Source organism: Microcebus murinus, chromosome 22, assembly GCF_040939455.1.
Source record: "Microcebus murinus isolate Inina chromosome 22, M.murinus_Inina_mat1.0, whole genome shotgun sequence".
Classification (NCBI taxonomy): domain Eukaryota; kingdom Metazoa; phylum Chordata; class Mammalia; order Primates; family Cheirogaleidae; genus Microcebus; species Microcebus murinus.
This window is the reverse complement of record NC_134125.1, coordinates 22,357,752-22,377,170: the sequence shown is the minus strand read 5'-3', so window position 1 is coordinate 22,377,170 and position 19,419 is coordinate 22,357,752. Positions and strand designations below refer to the sequence as shown.

At 45.3% G+C, this 19,419-nt stretch overlaps 1 protein-coding gene across 11 annotated transcripts in view; it reads right to left on the bottom strand.

Moving 5' to 3' along the window:
- Window positions 1-19,419, bottom strand: part of DEPDC5 (DEP domain containing 5, GATOR1 subcomplex subunit) — a 125,968-nt gene that overhangs the window by 15,560 nt on the left and 90,989 nt on the right. For all 11 annotated transcript variants that reach the window (XM_075996714.1, XM_075996717.1, XM_075996715.1 and 8 more), the window contains 5 exons: window positions 11,575-11,726; window positions 9,086-9,163; window positions 8,445-8,577; window positions 5,919-6,027; window positions 4,408-4,635 (listed from right to left, as the gene is read on the bottom strand). In XM_075996714.1, the coding sequence (XP_075852829.1) occupies window positions 4,408-4,635; window positions 5,919-6,027; window positions 8,445-8,577; window positions 9,086-9,163; window positions 11,575-11,726 (700 nt within the window). The remainder of the gene's footprint in view (window positions 1-4,407; window positions 4,636-5,918; window positions 6,028-8,444; window positions 8,578-9,085; window positions 9,164-11,574; window positions 11,727-19,419) is intronic.

The window sequence follows — 19,419 nt, the reverse complement described above, 5'->3', positions numbered from 1 at the left end:
GTGTCAGTGGAGGAGAAAGAACACAGTCCTAAGAAGGGGACCAACACTCTACATAATAACCAGAGCTGCTCAAGGACAGAACAAACAGTCTCACAAGTGAGTGCCGGGTCAATGGGGGTTTTCAAAGAGAAGCTGGCTCGCCACTTACTAGGAGTGCTGTGGAAAACATCCAAGTATCAGGGTGTTGACAGAGATGCTCTACAGTTCCTTCTGAACTTAAGATCCAGTGGGCCATCAAGAAAAGGCTGAGAAGAATGCATGTGAGAAAGGCATGGGGTCACTTCTACCAGAGTCTCAGATGCACTTGCTGCTTCCTGGCTCAGGAAACAGTGGCATCCTGGATGCCAGAGATCCAGGATGACAGGGATGGGGAAGTGGGAGCCACCATGGGTGAAGCCAGAGAGGGCCATATGCCAATGCCAGGCACTTCAAAATAGGTTTCCATTGCCAACCTCTGATCGAGAATCAGAGTGTTTAAAAAGGAATATGTCAAAACAAACAAACAAAAAGGACAGTGGGAAGAAGCATCTCATTTGCTAACACAAAGGTCTAAGAGCTGTTAAGGGATAGAATTAGCTGTAATAAGGCCACATTGGGTTTAAAAAGAAAAAACACTTGTTTCTTTTGGGAAGGGGATGGGCAAGGAGGCTGACAGAGTGAAATTCCTCTCTAACAACCATGGGAGCTATTAAAAATAAAGCTATGTTTTCCCAGAAAACATACACACACACAAAATTCTGCCTAGTTTCAGATTCACTAACACCCTAAAGCTTGTACACAGAACCCAGATGAAGAACACCTATTAAATAAACTACCAGCTGTAGACATAAGTCCACTTCTTCCCTATTCTACCTTTACTTTTCTATATACTGCTCCTCTTTGAGCACTAACAACCAATGCTAAACTGAGACAATCTGAATCTTGCACTGTGCTAAAGACCATGAAAGTCAGGAGAGGGTTTTATCAGCCTGCAGGAGAAGACATCTTTGGAAATGAAGATATTCATATAGAAATTGTCAAGATAGCCTCTAGAACCAAAATGATAATGCAAAGGTGACAATACCTAAAGCATTCTCCAGAAGCAGTAACTTTAACCAAGGAGTGAGTACAAAAAATGGGCTGGAACTGTATACATGCCTCCACGACATGTGGCTTGTCCGTTCACTGTGTGGGGACTGTGCACATGCTCAAGTGATGGGCAGTTCATCTGTTCCCAGGCTGTTAGCATTTTTAACAGGATGAAGAGCAGAACTACTGCCTTTCTGACAATTGGACAATGAATTGCTTACAGTTAGAAGGTTTGCTGACTGCAGACATAATACTTTAAATTTGATTTTCCCCAATTCTGCCAAACAACATTCATTCATATTGTTTCATACATTCAACAAATATTTATTGAAGCCATGTGTCAAGTACTATTCTAGGCGCTGGGATACAGTGAGGTGGGAAAGGAAGAAAAGAAAGATGGCAAGATTAATCAGTTGTAGGTCCTGGTGGGAGTCAAAGAGTTGTTGAAGTTGAGAATGGAGGGAGCGCACTGGAAGGACCAGTGGGGGTGGCACAGAGGCGAAGACAAGCCACACTAAGAGAGCTGCAGTTCTGTAGCAAGGGCCTGGGAACCAAGTGTCCTTTCCTTCAACACTAAGGGCAGGAGTCACCCCAGGACCTGACATATCAGATAAAGTCCTGACAGGCTTTGACTTTTGTCTTCCTGAGGCTGAAGTGCAGCATGGTTAGAACTCAGGCTTCAGGGCCAGGCAGTCCTGAGTGTAAACTCCAGCTCCAGCACTTAGTAGATGCAGAGCCTTGAGCAAATGATTAAATACTTCACCTTTCTAAGCATCACAGGTTCCTGAACTCAAAACCATAAATCATAATATCTATCACAAGACTCAGATGAAGATTAAATGAGACAACTTTCTGCTTGGTATAGTGCCTGACACATACATGTGCTAGAAAGCATGGCATTAATGTTGTTGTTGCCACTGCACATCAGGTAGGGATGAAGCAACCACAACCACCAGCGCTGAAAGCACAAGAGTTGCCCACAGGCCAGGATGGAGCAGAGAACAGCACTTCCTTCTAACACCACAGCTCCAGCACTGACCATTCATTCTACCCTCAAGCTCTGAAAACATGCCTACATTATACATCAACCTCACCCCTCCTTAGGGAGTTACTGATGAGCTTCAAAACCTCTCAGGTTTTGCTGAGCTCTCTAATTTTGGCTACTATTGGAATCTGTCCTTTTAAGACAGTGGTTCTCAACTGGGGGCAATTTTACGACCCCAAGGGGACATGTGGCAATGTCAGGAGACATTATGTCACACTGGGGTGTGCTACTGGCATCTAGTGGGTAGAGGCCGGGATGCTGCTAAACATCCTACAATGCACAGAACAGTCCCCCACAACAAAGAATGATCGATCTGGCTCAAAATGTCTACACTGCTAAGGTTGACAAACTCTGCCCTAAGGTTTTGTACACTCTGCAGGAAAGATTCATATTAAAATAATTCCTTCTACCGAAGACTTTCAAGAAAAGGAAGAATTATAGTTACCTCCCCACCTTAAAAGGACCAAAACTTAGAAGATTTATCTTGCAAAACATTTTGCTAAAATGTATCAGTACATCTGCTGCCATTAGGTGCCCCTTATTCTCTCCCTCTGATCTAGGGTATCAGTGAGGGGCCTATAACCAAACTGGTAAGTCCTCAGTAAATAGGCTGTATGTGCTGGTCCAAGGGTCTTTCACCACAAGGAGGTGACACTTGGATTTGTGGCATTTATTTGGGTTCTTCAGAAACCTTTTTGCTTCCTTCAGCTCTCAGGTAAATAAAGTGTCACCATAAATGATTCAATATTTATTGAAAGTAACTCATTGTATCTTTGTCTCACAAAATGACCTCAAGAGAGTGACAGGGTTAACTTTTCAACTATTTCTTTAGTGTTTATCTGAAAGCACCTACTTTCGGGCATAGCTTCTTGTTCCTCAGTGAAGATGAAAATCCTTAGCTTTAAAATGTGGCTACTAAAAATAAGCTTGATTTAGTGGGGAAAATAACATCAAGCTTAGTTTCTTGAGAAGTTTCCCATATGCAATCCAGTGTTATAAATGAATAACGCTGTACTTATCAAGTTCTTGTGCTTGTTCTATTTGTAATAGATTTTCCTGACTCCACCTTCATTGTTAGAGTATGGGTTTTTGCTTCCCATTGATATCAGGGTCCCGCCCTTTTATTTGCTGTTTCTAGCAGGCCCTTCGTGGCACAAAATGCATGAGCTTGCTGCTCGCTATTCCAGGCGCTCCAAGGTCTTTGGTCTCAAGCCCTTTATGGTGCTCTAGGCGGTTTAGGCTGCTGGAAGTGAGCATCCCAGGATAACAGGGAGCATGTGGTTTCCAAGACCTCAAGGAGGTAGAGAGTTAGAAATGCAACAAAAGGGAGAAGGGTAGGTCATGACTGCCTGGGTGAAAGGAGGAAGAGCTGCCCTTTTCAGGGTTCCACCCTATCTTCTCCACCTCTTCACTTTTCACATACTGTAATAGGTGACACTGGGGTGAAGGTATAAGGGGAGGTCACAGCTACACCCTGGTCCAAGTGAATCTGAGGCTCTGGAAACTGTAATGACTATTAACATTTTCATCTACCAACTAGAAAAGAATTCCAATTAGTTGGGCATTTATAGGCAAACAAAGCAGAATTTGGAATTTCACTGGAGTTTGGTCTACATTATGTTTGCTTCCTTCCTGCCAGCAGCTTTCAGGGTCTCTCCAACGCCTTGAGATAAATCCCATGGTGCTTTGCCCATGGCCTGTATTTTCTAAAGACACATTTCAACCCATCAGTCCTCCAGGGCAGACTTCCCCATTTCCTATCAGAGGTCACACCATCTTTCAACAAGCAAGTATTCACCCCATCTTAGAGCTTAGAACCGTGGAAAGGACAGGAAGAGTTCGTTTACAAGCCTTGATGTGGTAAGCACATTGGGAAGGGAGGGAGGAGGCAAGGTTCCTGCCCAGCATGAACATCTGGAATGGATGACCTTTTAGGTTCCTTCATCTTTGGATATCCTAAGATGCTACAGTTCTAGGAAAGGCCTCTGGCAAGAACTAAATACCAGCTCAAATCCCCTAGATCCTGAAGGCTTCTTGGGAAAAGTGGCCACAATTTTTTCTTTCCTATCTGAGCAGTTTTGGCATCATGCTCTGAAGTGAGAGGTGCTAAATACTGTTGGTTGGGACAATAATGAAGCCACTCGGCCAGTGGAAGTTCGCACAGGAGCCCACCGTGCTGACAGCCACAGCGGCTCTAATCCCAGTCCATGTGGTCTCATTCCCTTGGCTGGTTGCCACCCTCCCCCAGCCACCCACCAGCATATCCCCAGACCGTGTCCAGATCAGGCATCTACCTAAAAGCGCGGCCGCCTGGCTCCGTCCTCCAAAACTGCGGCTAAAGGAGCTGTGCCTGCTTGCATAGGAGGCCGGCCGGCTAGGCAGCCAGGGCAGGAGGAAGGCAGGAATCTCAGAGTGCAGGAGCTCTTCTGCCACAAAGGCTACCTCAAACCACTTCCGCTGGAAGCTGGTGAAGTCGTCTACCCCTGCTGTGTGCCAGGAGGTGGCAGGCTGCTGCATGGCCACTGGGAAAGGCAGAGGGGAGAGGAGTCCTCAGCACCAATGCTTTTTCTCTTACTGAAGTATGTCACAACCTGATGAGCCTTGAAAACATACGTGAAGTAAAGGGAGCCAGACACAAAGGGCCACACGGTGTATGATTCCATTAAAAAAGTCCTGAATAGGCAAATCTTTGAGACAGAAAGCACATTAGTGGATCTGGGGGTGGGAGGAGAAGGAGCTGGGAGGCGACTGCTAATGGGTATAGGGTTTCCTTTTGGGGTGATGGAAATGGTCTGGAACCAGATCAAGGTGATGGTTGGTGAATGTACTAATTGCCTCTGAACTGTTCATTTTCAAATGTTTAATTTTATGTTATAGGAATTTTACTTCAATTTAAAAAATGTTTTACCCTCAGTTTCATATCTTTCATTTGAGAGTATATAACAGTAACATGGTACTTTTCAATTGGAAGGTAAAATAGGTATTTACCGGTCAAACTCAGAATTTAAGGGAAAAAGTGTCGATGGACATACTAATGGCAACAAGGGGAAAAAAAACCCCACACACGTCCACTTTCAACATGTCCTTAGACAGAGCACAGTGAGTGGCACTAGCTGCTTCATCTCAGATATGACTCCTTTAACCCAGAGATGGAGAAGTCATTTGCCTACAGAATGCGTGTCACTTCCAGCCCAGGTCCCCACATGCCCTGGGTGCACTAGAGACACTGGTCTGAATCATGGGTGCCTCCAGAGTTATGTGAGCCAGCTCTGACCATGCTAGAAATTGTTCCCCCCGAGGAATCACTTTTTCTCATTTTTTTAAAAAAACAATACCTAAAATATATCTGGGAAAACTTGCTAGGACTTGCTAGTCTTCCAGGGGAAAGGAATGGAGTCTGGAGACTCAGCAAGCGAAAACTGCTATTAATCACAGACTGGAACCGCTCATGTCAGAACCAGCACCACCTGCACGGAGTCGGGGTGGAAGTGAGCGCTGGCGTACTATGATTAAAAACAGCTACCAAAAAATGACTCGTGGGAATTTCCTCACATTAGGTCCCTTGGCCTCTTTGGGCTTTATCTTTCACCCACAGAGTCCTCACCAAGCACATACTATAGCTTGAGAAACCTTTGTCACTCTGGCTATGCTTAAGTTAAATACAAATGCTCGAGGAAGTTGACAGCTCTGACAACTTGGAATACAAAGTCACACATGGAGCTCAAGAAGCACTGTCATGGGAAAGGGCAAGTCGCCAGGAAAAACGTCCACCCCCGTGGGCAACCGCATACGCCTGGGCTCTGACCTCGGTCTGGCTCTTTGTCCACTACTATCTTGTAGAAATAGAAGCCATAGATGAAGTTCCGCCAGGCTTCGCCAGACGCATGCATGATGAGCTGCTCTTCCAGCATTTTCTAGGAGAGACATTGAAACACTGAAATTCCTGTGGAGGGACTTCTTAAGGGGGCAGCCCTCCATCATGCACTGGAGTCAGTGGAGTGAAAGGAGCGCTAAGGAGGCCCTTCCCCCACCATTAGATATGTGCCTGATGTAACTTACATTATAAAATGTAGCCTCATATTATATCATCAGATATTTCAAACATGAAGAAAAGCATAAAGAAAATCCAGGTATACTACTATTCTGCTTTAATAAAGTTAATATTTTGTTATACTGACTTAAGATCTTTTTATTTAAAAAAAAAGAAATCACATGGGCCAGGCGCAATGGCTCATGCCTGTAATCCTAGCACTATGGGAGGCCTAGGCAGGAGGATCGCTCAAGGTCAGGAGTTCGAAACCAGCCTGAGCAAGAGCGAGATCCTGTCTCCACTAAAAATAGAAAGAAATTAATTGGCCAACTAAAATTCTATAGAAAAAATTAGCCAGGCATGGTGGCTCATGCCTATAGTCCCAGCTACTCAGGAGGCTGAGGCAGGAGGATCGCTTGAGCCCAGGAGTTTGAGGTTGCTGTGAGCTAGGCTGATGCTACGGTACTCTAACCCAGGTAACAGAGCAAGACTCTGTCTCAAAAAAAAAAAAAAAAAAAATTATATGTACTCTCCCAAGTCCCATTCCCCTTCTTCTCTCCCCAAAAATAAATTAATATAATATTCTCATGCACATTTTTAATAATTTTATTATACAGACATGTATTAATAGAAAATAAGGTATTCTTATGGAATTTTAAATTTTATATAAAGAACATAATACTATATATTACTTTGTAAATTGGTTTTTCATGCTTCTGACATTTATCCATGCTGATACATGTACCTCCAGCTCATTCATTTTAACAGTTGTTAACAGCATTTCATTGTTGTTTTTAGAGACAGGGTCTTGCTTTGTTGCCCAGGCTGGAGTGCAGTGGTGTAATCATAGCCCACTGTAACCTCAAACTCCTGGGCTTAAGTGATCCTCCCACCTCAGCCTCCTGAGTAGGTGGAACTACAGGCATGCACCACCACATCTGGCTAATTTTTTTATTTTTTACAGTGACAGGTTCTTGCTATGTTGCCCAGGCTTGCCTCAAATTCCTGGCCTCCCGTGATCCTCCCGCCTCATCCTCCTGGAGTGCTGGGATTACAGGTGTGAGCCACCACACCCAGCCACATTTCACTGTTTGAATAAGGAAAATAGTATTCTCAGGGACGTGAGAGTATATAAAGTTACCAGGCAAAGACTAATCAAAACAGCACATCAAGACCCTCAAAGAAAGCACTGAGGATCACATGCTTATTCAAATCAGTTACTGATTTTACATTTCTTTTTTTTTTTTGAGACAGAGTCTCACTTTGTTGCCCAGGCTAGAGTGAGTGCTGTGGCATCAGCCTAGCTCACAGCAACCTCAAACTCCTGGGCTCAAGCAATCTTCTTGCCTCAGCCTGCCAAGTAGTTGGGACTACAGGTATGTGCCACCATGCCCAGCCTAATTTTTTGTATGTGTGTGTGTATGTATATATATTAGTTGGCCAATTAATTTTTTTCTATTTATAGTAGAGACGGGGTCTCACTCTTGCTCAGAGCTGATTTCAAACTCCTGACCTCAAGCCTCGGCCTCCCAGAGTGCTAGGATTACAGGTGTGAGCCACCACGCCTAGCCTAATTTTACATTTCTGTGATGACAACCCAGCTGGTCAGCAAATAGTACTGATTTATTTCCAGTGGGGGCCTCTGTACAGAAAGGATGGTGGGAACTGGCTGAGTCAACTCAATCTTTCCCATTCCTCTCCTCACTATTCCAGTTCTGAACAGTGTAAGTAAATCTGGCAAGTGTGGTACTAAGTGCCTACCATGTACCAAGCAACATGCCAGGCACTGGAATGGACAATAAGAGGTAGCCCCACCCTACAGGAGCTGGTCTAGGCAGGAGACAAATGAGATACATAGATTCTTCATTCTGTTGTGCCCAGGGCTCTGACAGAGTAAATACAGGGTGCCAGAAGGCCCCTGGGGCAGAGCCTTGAATCCAGCTTTGGGTCTTGAATAAAGCAGACACTGACCAGAGGAAACTGGGGGCTTGAGGTCAGACAGAGAGAATTCTCTGAAAATCGTTCACAGAGATTTCTCTAAGGTTTACAAGTGCATAGATCCCATACAGAACGCTTCAGTTCAGACAGTAAATTCTGCCAGATTTTGAAGTCAACATATAGTGTGTTTCGAAGCAAGACTTTTTCTTTCATCAATTCCAGACAGGCCTTAAACTTATTAAAAACAGATTCTCACTCCATATGCAGATCTCATTTCTGGGAAGGGTGACAGCTTCTGAGACAGGGTCTGGTCCCATAGGGGCCTGAGCAGATAGCTCTGCAGGCCCTGCCTTGCTGCCTCACCTGCATGATGTCGATGGCCATCGCCTGCGTCTGGACCCCCTCCACGTGGTTCACCAGCCAGTGCACCACCTCGGCACTGATGAAGCAGTATGGCGAGAGGCCCTTCTGTTCAGAGAGCAGCTGGACTCCTGTCCTGGGTTCCCACACGGTGAGCAGGGAATGTGTGTGCCCAGTGGCAACAAGTAGAAAAAAAGATGAAAAAGAAGGGACTCCCACGAACACATTTAATATCTGAAATAAGGACCTCCATAAAGCAATTTCTCTATGCTACTCCTGGACCCAGAGAAATAATCGTGACAGGACAGAAGAAAGTGTTACAGGGTGAAAAGGAGGAAGGAGAGGAGAAGGGACTGATATTTATACTTGCAGGTATTACGTTAGCCATTACGTTAGGTCCTTTGCATACTTATTTCATTTAATCCTTACATCAACCCTGTGCCTTAACCATCTTTTTAAAAATCTCATTTTATAAACAAGGTAACAGAGGGTCAGAGAGATCAAGTCATTTGCCCAAAGTCTCAAAGCTGGTAAGCAGGAGAGTCAGGTATGAATCTGCCAAACCACACTGCCAGAGCATTGCCGTGACACGAGCCCTTGGGAGCCTCCTGACCCTACGCTCACATATGTGACGAACTACTTACGAGGGGTGCTTCATGGCTTCCAGGATCTCCGTCAGGGTGGAGGATGACGTCAGGGAGCTTGCTGCCGGCTGCTGAGAGCTGTGATACAGAGCGTCTGGTCAGCAAAGCAAAAGGACACACACACGGTCGGGAGCATGAATATCAGGAACATTCTCTACTTCTCACGGAGCAGGAAACGAGGACAATGTTGACACTAAAGGCATTCAAGCAAATTCTGGACAGCTACATCCGGGGGATATCTCACAGGGGGTTTTCTACTTCCAAAGTGTACACATTAAAATAATAATAACAATTTAAAGTAGATTTGTATCTGAACTTACCCTTAGTGAGTATCTCCCTTTAAATGGCCCAACCCTTTCCAAGAAATCTCCCTGGACTGCTCTGGTTTTGCCCCAAGGGCCTCTCAAGTAGCTTCATTTACTCTTGCCCAGAGAGTGTGAGGTAATACAATAAGAGCACAGGGGACAGAATCCCAGTGTCACCACGAACCAGCCTTAGGGCCTCTAGCTTGTGTTGGCCTGAAAGAAAGGGATGATGCTATTCCTCTCTTTCAGGGTTGTTGTGAGGCTAATGTCTCTATAATACTGAGCTTAGGATCAATACCCATGAAACCCTAAATGGTAAATAATACTAAACATAACAACGAATAACATCAATCCTCTGAAACTCAGATGGGTTAAAGGAACTGGTGAAAATCAAAGAGCCGGGAAATGTCAGGATCTGGATTTAAATCCAGGTCAGCCTCACTCCAAAGCCCAGATCTTGCCATCACTTGCTGCCCAAGTTCTTCCTCAATGGTGAGATAGTCCCTTGAAACAAGCTTAATCTTCAGCAGTTGAGTGGCCACCCACCATACCAAATTGAGCCAGTTCTGGGGCTTATCTGGAAGCTCCTCAAGTTCTTTAAACCTTTCTCTTTTCTCAGTCCTGGATTCCTCTTCCTGTTTGGAGGGTCCAGGACTCACTGTAGCATTCAGAATCTCAGGATTAGAAAAAGCCTTTAAAGACCCTTGAAGTGATTTTTCCTTCCAGCCCAGGGAAATATCTGTATGGACATCTTCAATGGCAGAGAACTCAGCTCCTCTAAATGCAGTCCCCCTACTTTTTTTTTCTTCTGAGATAGAGTCTTACTCTGTCACCCAGGCTAGAGTGCTGTGGCATCAGCCTAGATCGCAGCAATCTCAAACTCCTGGGCTCACTTCTGCCTCAGCCTCCCGTGTAGCTGGGATTACAGGTGTGCACCATCACACCTAGCTAATTTTTCTATTTTTAGTAGAGACAGGGTCTCGCTCTTGCTGAGGCTGGTCTTGAACTCCTGACCTCAAGCAATCCTCTCGCCTCAGCCTCCCAGAGTGCTAGGACTACAGGACAGAGTCATCATGCTCAGCCAACACAGCCCCTTTTCATGCAGCAGTTCCTAGACCCAGTAAGTTCTTTATTATGAATTGGAATCTGTTCTCTAATTTTTTAGTCATTGGTCCTTATTCTATCTGCCAAGTTATTTTTGATCTTCTCACTTCTGGCCTAAACATCTGGTTTCTCTTTTCTCCCCAAAGCAGAAGAAAGCTTGCTGTTCTACCCTTGTAAACGATGAGGAAGCAGATAAACGCACTCCTCTCCTGTGCACTGGGCATCCTCTCCAATCTCCTTCACGGCAAGAGCCAAAAAGCCAGCCAAGAAGACGAGAGTAGAGAAGGCCAGGCCTGCTCCTGCTTCTGAACTGATTGTTGCCTCTCTTGGCCAGAATGAACAAACTGCAGTGGATGAGGCACAGGTAAAACCAGCACAGAATTTATGACATAAAGGTGACTCCTGACAGAGGCCAGTCAGGTGAGCAGCCCCAGAGAATATTCTGCTCCCAGGGAAAGGGGTACAAAAGTCAAATTTCTTAGATCATTTAGCCAAGGGCTGCTCAGTCAGTACAGTAAAGCAACAAGATTGGGCAGAATTATTCTTAAGCAAACATAATTGGGAAGAAAATAAAAGAGAAGTTTTTCAGAATTGACAATGGCATGAAAAGCTGGTGTACTTGCTCAAGCAAATGAGGTACAGGCAGCTTCTTTTTCCTCTGGATACTAAGGAATAGGAAAAGAACAGCCATGTTCAGCCTCAATTAGTAATTCATTCGTTGTTCATTCATCTCCTTACTGACTGCAGGCATCATGTACAAGGCATCATGCCACCCAATACCATGGTAAACAGGACAGACTTGGTCTGGGGCCTCTTTCCTGAAGCCCTGTTCTTCTGCACAGTGCCTGACACTTCCCTAAATCTCTGTGGAACCTCTTAGCTATCCTGTGAGGAAGGCAAGACACATATCATTTGCCCCATCACATAGATACGGATAAGGACTGACTTGCCCAGAGTTCCACATAATCAGTGGTAGAGTCAGAACTTGGCCCAGAGCTTTGGACTCCCAGCCTCTGCAGCCTTTGAGCTTAGACTGCCCCCACTCCCCAGGAGCATGAGTTCAGCCATTCTGAGTCTCACCTGTTGTCACTGGAGTTTGTGGAGAAGCCCTGTTCTCCTACGTTCTGGGAGTTCCCAAAGGCCTGGCTGTTGCCTCTGTCCACAGATTGGCCTGTGCTTACCCCCAAACTGGTGCTATCCAACATCGGAGGGACTGTTTGTTCCACAGACATCTGTAGAAGATTTAAAAATTAATACTTGGATCTAAGAATAACCAACAGGGAAACATAGTAAATAAGCTGTACTGGTTTATCCATTCAACAAGCATTTACAAAAAAATAAATCAGTAACAACTAATACCAAAAAAACCCCACTTTCATTAATTAAAGCTACTTACACAAATGCTTCTTTCCATTCCTCTCATTCTCAGTCCCCACTGGTCCCTGATGGAAGAGCTAAAGGAGTCTAGACTATAACCACTTGGGTGTGCACTGCCTTCTATCAGAGCAACTGGGAATTCCCACCCTCCAAACCATGGCAAACAAGAGGCCACCACTCACAGTAAATCCCTAGGACCAAAGAAATCACTTCAGCATCGGACTCAAACCACACGATTTGCACTAAAGAAAAGTCTCCACAGAAAGAGCGGAGAAGTCAGAATCATTCCTTATGGGACTGGGAGGAAGAGAGAGAGGACAGATTTGCAGACAAATGGGTGAACAACAAAAGGGGCATCCTCTCTCTATCATGATGCACCCTTTCCCACCTCAATCCTCCTTTCCTGTATCTGTCAGTGGTATAGTCTTCCAATGCCCACGGTGGAGCTTCAGAGGCATCGGATAGCTCTTTTGCTTTGTATCTAAAAAGAAGTCCTAGTCCTGTGGCTGCCCCTCTGCAGATTCACGTGCATCTCTCAGCCATGCCTGCACTTCCTCTGGTCAGGGAGGGCTCTAACAGTCTCCTCACTGGCCTGCAATTACAGCCTCTCCCCTGAAAACCCTACTCGCAAGCCACCTCTATTTGTATCTTCCTAAGGAACAGTTCTAATCCCTCCACTCTATTATTCTGAAATCTTTCAAGTCTCCCCATGAGCTACTACACTAAAAATTAACTCTTGGGGCACTAAGGTCCTATACAACATTAGCCTGACCTGTGAATTCACTGCAGTGCCCATGGGTACCTTTCCAGCCAAATTAAACCCTGCATGTATAACCTGTGACCTGTTACCCTGGGGTTCTCTTCCCTACAACCACCAGCTAACAATCCATCAGTCCTTGGAATACAATGACTATAAGAGGAATCATGAATGCGAGATGCTTCAAGGTAAGCAGAGCTTCCTAACAATTGGACTTCCACAGTGAGGGGGACTGCTTCTGGAAGCAGCCGTGCCTTTCCTAGGAACGAGAAGCTCCTGGGAGAGCCTAGGCCTGTTAGGAAGCTGTGCAGGAACTCATGGGTGGTTTGGATGGTCTCTGACACCTCACCCAACTCTGAAAGTTGAAAACTACAGACAAAATAAACACTCAGTCCCTGCACCTTGGATTAACTCATTTGACTGGTGTCATGGTTCATCTGGGTTGATTAGAAATATGTAAGGGATAAAAATACAAAATAAAACTTTAGGCACAGCCTCAATAAAAAATGTGCTTCTTGTCAATAAGTTCTACCAATGGATCTAAAGACTCAGAACCAAGATGTGGAAACAACCCAAACAAACATTAATAGACGAATGGATAAACAAAATGTGGTATACACACACACACACACACACACACACACAATGGGCACACAGTATTTAAAAAAAAAAAAAAAAAAGGAAATTCAGACACATCTTACAACATGATAAAACCTTGAGGACATTATAGTAAGTGAAATAAGCCAGACACAAAAGGACAAATACTGTATGATTCCATAGTATATGAGGTTCCTAGAGTAGTCAAATTCATAGAGACAGAAGGTAGAGTGGCAGTTGCCAGGGCCTGGGCATAGAGGGTGGGGAGTTGGTGTTTAGTAGGTAAAGAGTTTCTGTTTGGGCTGATGAAAAAGTTCTGGAGATGGATGGTGGTGGCAGTGGTGGTGGTTGAACAGCACTGTAGATGTGCTTAATGCCACTGAACTATATACTGAAGTGAGGCTATGCAAAGAGAGAATAGCCCAATATGTTTCCAGTTTCAAGTGGAGAGAACACGGCATCTGCTGGGAAGAAGGAAGAGGCATCCGGAGACCCTGAGGACAGTTTTGAACAATAGAGGTCGGTGGCAGGAGGTACCATTTACCCCAGATCTACAGAAAAGTGTACACATCAGCCTGGCACTTAGCTGTGTTATCCTTCAAACTTTTGCCAGGTTGGAGAGACTGATGACATCAGAGGCTTCCGACCTTCCTGATTGGCAGGATCTGACTCAGGGGTGCCTGACAGCGCAGTGGACAACAGCATCGTCGCAGAGCTTGTCTCCACTCTTGACTTCTCCCCAGCTTGGAGAAGAGATAACAGGCTTGGGTTCAACCAGAGCCCAGAAGAAGGTTTTGGACAGAACAGGGTCTGGGTTCCATGGAAGGGAAGGAAGAGCTTGGGAGAAATCATGGCCAGTTATCAACTGGACTCTTAGTCTGAGGCCAGAGCCCCCAGAGCAGCACCTTGGGGGTACTACCTCCAGAGGTAGTGGTGGATGACCAACGCCCAAGACCATCAGCCCCTTGGGTAGATCCCAGCCCCCTGCATTAGTCCCCTGGCTGGAAAAGGAAGAGGGAGTGGTCATCAGATTCCAAGGATGAGGAGTTGGAGGAGGACTGGTGGTCTCTGAGCATAAGGACATCCGGGTCGTGGAGTTGCCGTGTGGGCTCAAGATGAAGCTGAAGAAGCAGCGAGTGTCATCAGTGCTTCCCGAGCACCATGAGGTCTTCACCAGGATGTTTGAGGATCCTGTCATTAAAAAATTCCTGGCCTGGCCGGGCGCGGTGGCTCACGCCTGTAATCCTAGCACTCTGGGAGGCCGAGGCGGGCGGATTGCTCGAGGTCAGGAGTTCAAAACCAGCCTGAGCAAGACCCCGTCTCTACCAAAATATAGAAAGAAATTAATTGACCAACTAAAAATATATATACAAAAAAAAAAAAATTAGCCGGGCATGGTGGCGCATGCCTGTAGTCCCAGCTACTAGGGAGGCTGAGGCAGTAGGATCGCTGAGCCCAGGAGATTGAGGTTGCTGTGAGCCAGGCTGACGCCACGGCACTCACTCTAGCCTGGGCAAGAAAGTGAGACTCTGTCTCAAAAAAAAAAAAAAAAAAAAAAGAAAAAAAAAATTCCTGGCCTGGGACAAAAATCTGAGGGTATCTGACAAAGCAAGGTTGTTCTGTTCCAATACATAGCCTTGGGGAGGCAGGGCTTTCTAATCTACAGTTCCACTTCTCTCTTCCTCTGCGTATCTCCAATGGGATGCTCCCACAGTTCTGACCATTTTAGGACTTGTCAACATCTCCCTTCTGGGGCCTGGCGGTCTCCTGCAGAGTGAACACGTGGCCCTGCTGGGAGTCCTTTGGCATCTGAGCCCTCGCCACAGTCTTGTCCTGGACATTATTTCTTTGGTTGTTGCTGCCCTGAGCTCCTGGCCTCTCTCCTCTCAGCTCTCTGAAACTGCCCTTTGCTGTAGCTCACTAAAGATCCAGCCATCTAAAACACATTCCCTCCAGAGATCCCAGCAGAGCTTGCCATCCTGGGAGCATTGTGGACCTCTTGGATTTGCAGCCGACCTTCAGACACATCCCTCAACCCACCCAAATGAGCGTGGTCACCCAACACAGGGGTCTCTTCTTTGAGCAGCAACCCCTGCTCCTGTCCCCATGTTGTTCCCTTCCACAAGGGACCTCTCTATTACTGCTTTTACTCTCTCTCCATCAGTATCACCTGTCTATGGTCATAGCCTATGTAGCTGGGCTGGCCTCTTCTCCTGGCAATACCAACCAATTCATTTCTTCATAGCACTCTACCTGGCCAATGACATAAAGGAGGAAAACCAGGCCCCTAAACATGCCATTTTTTCATTCCTCTTATGGGAAGAGCCTCTTCCAGCGTCCCCTATTCCCCAAACTGTGGCACCAATTCATCTGATCCATGGGCTGGAGGACTACAGTTTCCCAGGAAGACTGTGAAGAGATCCAGGCTTATGATCCCGACCTCTGGGGCTGAGATGGCACCCTCAATCCCTAGAGCTCCAGGGACTGTGGAGGCCTGAGGCCTGAGGGAAGATCACTAGGCCCAGGGGAGAAGCAGAACCCACTTTTCAGCTTTTTCTAATATGCTACAAAGTCCAAACCTCGCATTTTTGTTTTAATTAATATGTTTTTCATATCTGGAATTTCTATTTGGTTCTTTTTTAAATATTCTCGATTCATCCTTTTAAAAAAAATATCCTATTCCCTGTAGATATTTTTAAACCTTTCTTTATACATGGTTAATATAGTTGAGTCTGATATTTCTGACGTCTGAAGTCCCCTCAGATCTGTTTCTGCTGTCTGCTATTTCCACTGTTTTTGCTGGTGCCTTTCCCACCAAGACAGCCCCAGAGTGTTCATTTCCCGCAGTCTCATCAGCCCTGATACTATTCAACTTTAATCTCTGCCAATTGATAGGTGAAACAAATGTTACCTCATTTTTTATTTGTAAAAAAAACAACAACAAAAAAAAAAACCATCAGTCTTGAAGGGCCATTCCAAACACTGCTCTCTTAGAAAAACATTTCCCGATCCACTCTGCCACAGCCCCCAAACAGAACCATTTTTCTTCTTACTTTAAACCTCTGTGAACCTATGCTGGTAGCTGCCAGGTTTTGCCTCATGTAATGGCATTATATCTATCTCATGTCCTTTAAGGGTTCTAGAGGCAGGACTATAACTTGCTCACCTGGAGTCCCTGCAGCACCTATCAAAGGTTGCACCTCACGGCAAATATTGGGAGAGAATTACTACGCCTTCTAGAGAACTTCTGGAAAAGTATAAGGTTCCTAGTCCATCTTAACTTGAGGTTCTTAGGTACTTCCAGAATAGGGCCCTATGTTATCAGATATTTTGTTAGATGATATAAAAATTGATTTCTAAAACAAGACTTCTCAAACTTGGCACTATTGCCATTTGGGGTCAGATACATAGATATGTTTGTTGTGGAGAGCTGTCCTGTGCATTGTGGGATGTTGACAGCATCCCTGGCTTCTACCCACCAGATGCCAGTAATATCTCACCTGTCATCCCCCTTCCCAACTTGTGACAAATAAAAATGTCTCCAGATATGACCAAACGTTCCTTGGGGGTTAAATTGCTCCTGGTTCTGATAGAACCATTTTGTTCTCCTGTGGAAAGCTCAATGATTTGTAAGAAAGGGCTACATAGGCTTTGCTGGCACCATAAACACACAGAGAAATGCAGCAAGAGGCACCTTGCAATTATTAATAACCATCTGTCCCTAACTAGAAAGGCTTAGGAACAGGTAACATACCCTAAATTTAAATTAGAATAAGTTGAGAGAGTTGAGACCCAGCCCTTATAAGAATGGCTGTTAGGGCTGGGAGTGGTGGCTCATGCCTGAAGTACCAGCATTCTGGGAGACAGAGGCAGGAGGATCACCTGAGGCCAGGAGTTTGATACCAGTCTGACCAACAGCAAGACTCCGTCTCCCCCCTAAAAATAAAAAAAAATTAGCCAGGAGTAATGACATGGGTCTGTAGTCCCAGCTACTTGGGAGGCTGAGGCAGGAGGATCACTTAAGCCCAGGAGTTGGAGGTTACAGTGAGCTATGATGACACCACCCCCCTCTACCCAAGAGACAGATCAAAAAAGAGTTGCTCTTAGGCCCTGCCTTTTAGGCCTCTGTAGTGGGGTTCTCTCATCTACTGCACCCTGAGAATTGCTCTACCAGCCTAAACTGAGGGACATTACCAGAAACTTAAATGACTCCTGCAGTTTTATTTTGATAAGGGTGTGGTTAAGGAGTTGTCCTCTAGCTCAGGAGTTGGCATCTTCTCTAAAGGACCAGATAGTAAATATTTTAGGCTTTGTGGGCCATATGGTCTCTGTCACAACTACTCAACTCTGCAGGAGAAAATAGGAAAGCAACCATTGACAATATGTAAATGAATGGGCATGGCTGTGTTCCAATAAAACTTTATTTGTAAAAGCAGATGGTGGGCCAGATTTGCCCATAGTTTCCTAACCCCTGCTCTATTATCATACAATGTCTGTCTTTTAAGAGGCTGCACAAAAAGGTATTTTGCTCAGATCTTAATACCAGGAAAAGATATGCTTCTCCCAAGGAATCGGTTTGTCTTTACCTTCAGACCACTCTGAATCTTGGAGCAGACGTTTCCCACTTTTCATTGGCTACCAGAAGCTTGGGGTTGATTTTTAGCACTTTACAGTACCTCATATGATGTTCTATCTTATTTTCTCTTTTCCTGAATTTCCCCAATCTAGTCACATTTTTATTCTGGGGGTCGCATTTACTTCCACAATCTACCTAAAGTAATTTTCCAGAATAAGATCAGTGGTAAACAAACAGAAAAGGCAGGCTGGATAGTCAGAGCCAAGCAGAAGGAGGTACTTGGTCTGTGATGCATTTCATCCTAAAAACTTCATTCAAAATCTTCTTGTAGAAGTATTCCTTTTAACATATGTAGATACTCCCCACTTCTTTTTAGAGTGGGCCAGACTTAGTGACTTTCCTCCAAAGAATAGAGTATAAAAAGGGAAAATGAGTAACTTCATAGTGGAGACAGCTGATAAATACACCACTAATCAAATGATGAAGGTTACCATCACTAGTGATGTCATGCAGATCTCATGTACCCCCCATTTCATGTGATGAGAAAGGCACTTCACCTCTGAGGCATTCTTTTTAAAAACCCACAACTCTAATCTAACCATGAGAAAAATATCAGACAAACCCATATTTGTTTTGTTTTCTTTTTCTGAGACAGGATCTCACTCTGTTGCCTGGGCTTTAGTGCAGCAATATCATTATAGCTCACTGCAACCTTGAACTCCTGGACTCAAGTGATCCTCCTGCCTCAGCCTCTCAAGCAGCAGGGACTACAGGCACTTACCACCATACCTAGTTAATTTCATTTTACTTTTTGTACAGCCAAGAGTCTCGCTATGTTTCCCAGGCTGGTCTTGGAACACCTGGCCTCAAGTGATCCTCCTGCCTTAGCTTTCCAAAGTGCTGGGATTACAAGTGTGAGCCACTGCACCCAGCAGGTGTTTAGTTAATTTTTTTTTGAGACAGAGTCTCGCTTTGTTGTCCAGGCTAGAGTGAGTGCCGTGGCGTCAGCCTAGCTCACAGCAACCTCAAACTCCTGGGCTCAAGCGATCCTCCTGCCTCAGCCTCCCGAGTAGCTGGGACTACAGGCATGTACCACCATGCCTGGCTAATATATATATATATATATATGTGTGTGTGTGTGTGTGTGTATTAGTTGGCCAATTAATTTCTTTCTATTTATAGTAGAGACGGGGTCTCGCTCTTGCTCAGGCTGGTTTTGAACTCCTGACCTCGAGCAATCCGCCCGCCTCAGCCTCCCAGAGAGCTAGGATTATAGGCGTGAGCCACCGCGCACGGCCTGTTTAGTTAATTTTAAAAAAAAACCTCAGCAGCAGCACCAGTCCCTGGTTTCTTCCCACTTTCCAGGACCCCTGTGGGAGAAGGTTAGAGAGGAAACCTTGTCACACATGCCTCTGAAATTAGCACCATCCACAACTGGCACCCCCACAGGCCGTCCCCCACCTTGTGTCTGTCACAGCCCTACTTTCTCATGCTGGAGGATAATCGGCCACCAGGAAGCAGTCAAGTCTGCCAACCCAGCTCTCCAGCTGTGCCTGGAGGCTCCCGGAGACAATACCCTGCTTTGTCTTACCTGGAGTCAAACGCCCTAAGTGGTGGT